At 36.3% G+C, this 6406-nt stretch overlaps 1 protein-coding gene across 1 annotated transcript in view; it reads left to right on the forward strand.

Annotated features, from left to right (window-relative positions):
- The window catches only part of SLC16A9 (solute carrier family 16, member 9), a 60438-nt gene that overhangs the window by 37297 nt on the left and 16735 nt on the right, over positions 1–6406 (forward strand). The window contains exon 4 of the mRNA XM_011953445.1: positions 6285–6380. Coding sequence (XP_011808835.1) covers positions 6285–6380 — 96 coding nt within the window. The remainder of the gene's footprint in view (positions 1–6284; positions 6381–6406) is intronic.

A 6406-nucleotide genomic window follows, 5' to 3' on the forward strand; every position in this document is an offset into this window, starting at 1 on the left:
GCAGGCTCTGGGGTTGGACCGTGCACTGACTAGCAGGCAGGCTCTGGGGTTGGACCGTGTACTGACTAGCAGGCAGGCTCTGGGGTTGGACCGTGTGGGTTAACCTTCTTTTATCCACTTGCCAGCTGTGTGACTGTAAACATGTATTGTAACTACTGTTTTATCATTTTTAAACTGAGCATAATAATAGCACCCATTTATAAGAGTTTGCAAAGATGAGTGACATAATGCAATGAATGTTAGCTAGCATAAACCATTATCATTTGTTTTATGACCCTGAAAAATTATTCAGACTCTCTGAGCTTCCGTTTTTATTTTTTATAAAATGGCACTGATGTGAGTTCATGGAGGTATTGTGACTATTCGTGAGATAATGTTTATAAAGAGACAAACAGAGATGTTTAATACGTATTTGTTCCTTTCTCCTTAAATTCCTTTCTGACCCATACAGCAGTAGTTTTTGGCTACTGAAGAAGCTCTCTTGAATCAGAAATATTTGTGTAAGAGATTTAAAAATATAGAAAAAGAAATTAAAGTTATATTGGATATTATAACCTAAAATGTCAAAAGAATGCTAAAGTGTATTAAATGATATAATTCTGTTTTACCATTTAATTGATTTTTTCAAAACTAACAATTTGAAAACATGATGCTCTTTTGTTTAGGTTTTTGTAGCTCAAATGAAAACCTGTACCAACTTGTCAGATTGCAGGATTCATTGCAATGAGGAACCTGATACCATATCAGTATAGCTTTTGTACTCTGTTAGAGTAAATTCATGTGTTTCTTCTGTACTTTGTTTTTTTGTTGTTGTTGTTTTTTTGAGACGGAGTCTCACTGCAACCTCCGCCTCACGGGTTCAAGCAATTCTCCTGCCTCAGCCTCCCGAGGAAGCTGGGATTATAGGAGCATGCCACCACGCCTGACTCATTTTTGTATTTTTAGCAGAGATGGGGTTTTGCCATGTTGGCCAGGCTGGTCTTAAGCTCCTGACCTCAGGTGATCCGCAGTCTTGGGCTCCCAAAGTGCTGGGATTACAGGCGTGAGCCACTGTACCCAGCCTCTGTTTATTCTGTACTTTAAATAGATCTTCATTGAAACCTGATTTTGTAGCATCATGCGTTGTCTTTTTGAAAACCATTGGTTTGCTGAGTTATGCAAGAACTTAAAAATGTTAACACATTTCATTGTAAAACATCACTTTGGTTAATATTACCAACACGTTCATTAGAAATCTTTATGGATTGGCAAGTGATTGTAAGCCACATGGCCAAATCTGGTAATTGAGGCTCCTGTTTTCTCAATAAAATTACTAAACCAGGGAAAAGGCAATACAGTGGGAGATGAAAATTAGGTGGGTAGGAGGTGGCAGTGCAGGAAATGTGCCTGTAATGATTTGCTCAAGCCTCTTTCTAATAATTTCTCTTTGCTTTTCTGAAAAGCACAACTCAAAATCAACTCCTTGTATTCTCTTTTCTTTAGAATATATTGTTATTTAGCTACCTGATTATGGTTTTCTTGTTATTCCCTTCCCGATTTTTAGAAGAATTCCATTTTCTTCCCCCCCCGCCTCCTGCCACCGCCCTTTTTTGGTAATATCTGCGTAGTCCACTGAGAGTGGGGAAGGAAAAGAACATGTTTGTAGACAGTCTGATTCTCTTACTATAATTCTGCCAAATGAGATAAAGGGCATTTCCTGTATATTCGCTTTAGCAGAAATAGAGATTTACAAGCCCCCCCCTTTCAAAACTGTTATATAATTGAAGATAATCTTTAAGTGTCATGGATATACAGGTGTAATAAGGCACTATGATTTTTTAATGTAGTCTGAGGCAGTATCTACATAATGTCATAATACTCAGGTGAAAATGAAAAAAGTATACTACCAATGTAATGGATATTTTTTAGTACTCATGATAGTGTAGGGGCAGAAACTACATCTTTACATTTTTTATGTCTCTTAATTTTTACAACTATCTTATGAGATTGTTTTACAGATAAAGAAACTAGGAATTAGAGTTTAAATGACTTTGCCAGAGCCACACAACCAATTGTCTAGTTGGAGGAATGGACTTGAAAATATGTAAATTATAGCACAGCACAGTAAGTACAATGATGAAGCCAATGTATGTGCGTGTGCAGGGGAGACATGGCGGAGGCTTCATGCTTAATTTATGCTTCAGCTGAGTCTTGAAGAACAGGCAGGAAGTGGTTCAAGTGAATAGGGTTGGAAGGGGAGTGGGGCTGGTGTGAGGAGGACCTTTCAGTAGCCTAAGTACTCAGAGAAGCAAGATAGAATGGCTAAACAGCAGTCTTTTTATATGCGTTTGTTAAGGAATGCACAGATGGTGTGAGGAGTTGCAAATATGTCAAAGCATGGTGTGTAACAGAGGCCAGATGCTAACAGTTTTATGTGGTCTTTATTGCAGTAGTATGACATGATGAGAACTGTATGACAACAGTTTAGAAGACAGATTGGTGGGAAAGGTACTGAAGGCTGAGACAGCTATTAGGAGGCCTTAGATGACACACAGAGAAAGATGAGGAGATGAACTGAGGCAGTGTTAGTGCAGAGAGAGACTGAGGTTGACAATTTAGGCCATGGGTGTGATAAAGAGCTTGATGTCTGGTTTGATGAGAGGAGATGAGGGGAAAGAGGCCTCTGAAGTTGTGTCTCCAGTGTGTGAAATGGAAGGTAAAGTGTGGAAAAGAAATGTTGCAACATGTAAAATATATTTACTTTTTATCATTTAAAGAAAGGTAAACAAACAACTATGCCTTACTAATACTGATGCTGTGAATTGTCAGTAGTACAAGTATTTAATTTTTAAAATTGTTATACTTTTACTGAAGGTTGGTACACAGAATTTTTTCTCTGGTAGGGGTCTGATCCAAACTGGTTGGAGGCCAAGGAATGCTTTAAGGCAGTGGTTTCCGAACTGTTTAATCTTGGGGCCCTTTATATTCTTTTATTTAAGATACAAGAAACTTTTGATTATGAATATTATACTTAGATTTAGTCTATTAAAATGTACTGTATTAAGAGATAAGACATTTACAAATATTTATTTAGCTATTCATTTCAAGATAACAAATCTAGTACATGTTAACATAAATGTCATATTTATTACGAAAAATAACTGTTTTCCAAAGCAAACAAAATTTGGTGAAAAGAGTGCCATTGTCTTACATGTTTGCAAATCTCTTTAATGTCTGGTTTCATAGAAGGCAGCTGTATTCTCCTATCTACTTCTGTACTCAATATGTTACAATATGCTTCTTGATTGAAGTATATATGAAGAAAATCTGGTCTCACACACAAAGATGTGATTAGTAAAGGGAAGAGTGTTGAATAGCCATTACAGGTACTTATAGATATTCCTCTACCGAAACTTGGTAAGTGATAGTTTCCTAAGGATTAATTGCAATGACGAACCTGATACCGTATCAGTATACTTTTCATACTCTGTTATAGGAAATCCATTTGTTTATTCCGTGCTTTGAATAGATCTTTACTCAAACCTAATTTTGTAGCTTTGTGCATTGGCTATTTGAAAAATATTGATTTGCTGAGTTATGCAAGAACTTAAAAATATTAACACATTTCATTGTAAAACATCACTTTGGTTAATATTACCAAAAAGCTCATCAGAAATCTTTATGGAGTGGGAAGCTGTCAAACGCATGGTGACAGATACAAGTTTTCCAAAATTCTGTTTTGTTTTTTTTTTTTTGCTGGAAAACATGAATTTTATCATTGGTAACAATTACTGCCAGTTGTTTCCCGGCATTGGTTCATTTCCAAGAAAATATCGGCCAGACACCCAAGGTTAAATAACCGTAGTTTCTGTCAGACATTGTTTCAAATAAAATGATGTTCTATTTTAAAAGTGGTTATTTTAGCTAGCTATGAAACAATCACGTAAGTGTTTATCCTTGCAGCAATTATTGTAATTCAGGCGAAGCACTGAAAACAAATGTGTTTGTTCTGACTGTGAGGGTGTGGTGGTGAAACCTATAAAGTGTCAAGTTCCTTAGAAATACCTTAGTTTGTGGTAGGCTTTTTGCAGTTTTACTCACCATCTCTTTTGCACCATCAGCATAAATATAAACATAGTGAAAAGAGCAGAGAACATCTCAGTATTATCATAAAAATAGTTTTGACTTGACTAACTTCATGAAAGATCTTAGGGACCGAAGGTACACAGACTTCTCTTTAACAGCTGCTGGTTTAAGGTTGTCCTGATGCAGATTAAGAGAGGAAATCATGCCACCTTTTCTTTCTTTTTTTTTTTTGAGACAGAGTCTCACTCTGTTGCCTAGGCTGGAGTGCAATGGCACGATCTCAGCTTGCTGCAACCTCCACCTCCAGGGTTCAAATGATTCTCTTGCCTCAGCCTCCTGTGTAGTTGAGACTACAGGTGTGCGCCATTGGGTGCCTGGCTAATTTTTTGTATTTTTAGTAGAGATGGGATTTCGCCATGTTGGCCAGGCTTGTCTCAAACTCCTGACCTCAAGTGATCCTCCCACCTCAGCCTCCCAAACTGCAGGGATTACAGGCATGAGCCACCGTGCCTGGCCTCAACTTTTGCTTTCTGACAAATTTAAAGTAAACGCATTTCAGATTTCTGGTACATTAAAAAAAAGTGAAGTAATCTTATCTGAACCCTAAGACCTTTAAATCATTTTTGAAAATTCATTTTAGTATAAGATTTAAAGTTTAAAAGTTGCTATTTCAACTTTTTTGGCATTGACACTTAGTAATCTGAAATGTCTTTTTTTTCATGTCTTCGATGCTTAACCTTTGACACAGCTCTGACAATGAAATCACAGAAGACATGAATGAATAATGCAAATATAAATCTGCATTATTTACAATAAAGCCCCCTCCAAAGGCTTTCAGAAATAGTCTTAGTTAAGTTAAAGGTGACAGTTTTTGGCTTCACAAAATTGATTGGTTAGAAACAGTTCTTATTTCATGTTCTGAAGTGTCCTCTGTGTAGTAATGACAACTATATAAATTAATCCAACTCATGCCTTAGATTTTGAAAGTATTTTTTCCCCGTAAATGACATCAAAGGGCACTCTATTTTTAAAGGGTTATTTAAAGTCTAATTGTTTTAATCTCTCATTTCATTAATAAGACTCTGTATGCAATCATGGATGATCATCTGAGTCGTGGGTTAAGTGCTGATTTCCTAAAATGTTTATGCAGTGTATTTGTTAAACTCATGTATTCATTTAAATCATAGTCCAGGTAGCTATTTTAAGTAATGAAAATGACCTTAATAATTCACGTAATAGGCCATAGTTAAAATTCGGTTGTTAGACTATGGCTCTTGTGTTGTTTTAGAGTGATCCTCAAGAACAGATAACGTTGTGGAAGAAAGGCATAAAGTAAATGACTGAGGGCCAAAGGAGAGTTATATGAAAAACAAACTGGGGTTGTCAGATTCTTAAAAGGGAAGAAAATATTAAGCTAACAAACAAGAGCCTTGGAGATTATCTGGAGATCAATATTACCCTTGTGATTCAGGAACAGAAATTTACTTGTAACTTTTTTTGTTGTTAATTATAAAATAATTTCAAATTTACAGAAAAGTGGAGAATAGTATAGCAAACAACCATAGTTGTTAGTATTTTGTTGTATGTGCTTCTTTTTTTTGGTGAAAGTATTTTAAAGTAAAGACATTACTCCATTTTGCTTCTAAATAAGGTAATATGCACCTCTAAAAGATGAAGACTTACAGATATAAATTTCACTGTGGTGAGATGATATAAGAACCCCACAGGGCCTTCATATTGCAGACTGGGTTGTGCAGGCTAAACTCTAACAAAATAGCTTTGAGTGATCAAGTGTATTTTAATAAGTTGTTTAGAGGACTTAGAAGAAGAAGAAGAACACTGAGCTGGGGGCAAGGACTTTAAAGAGGCATAGATCTCTATGGGGCAAACTTGATCAAATTTGCTGTTTTGTATGTGAATTTAGCCATTTTTTCTCTCTCTCTCTATAATGTCTTAATTTACATTGGCATTATTCATTCATGCTTTAGACATTGGATGCTTTTTTACTTGACCCTGATCTAGGGTGTGGGGTGAAAAATGAGGCTGCCCAATGGTGTCTATTGGGGCTACACACATGGAAGGAATCTAGGAGTCTGTACTTATAACAGTTTTAGCCAGCAAATAATGGAATGTCCTATTGGACATACTTGTTTTTCCTTTTTTCTCTTGCATTGATGTAATGCAGTGTCTTAATTTATGCAATGTCTTCTCATGTGTAGGTCTTGGATGTGGTTTATTATACACTGCAACAGTGACCATTACGTGCCAGTATTTTGACGATCGCCGAGGCCTAGCACTTGGCCTGATTTCAACAGGTAAATTTTCAAATTGAGTACAGTAT

This window comes from Colobus angolensis, unplaced genomic scaffold, assembly GCF_000951035.1.
Source record: "Colobus angolensis palliatus isolate OR3802 unplaced genomic scaffold, Cang.pa_1.0 Scaffold361, whole genome shotgun sequence".
Lineage (NCBI taxonomy): Eukaryota > Metazoa > Chordata > Mammalia > Primates > Cercopithecidae > Colobus > Colobus angolensis.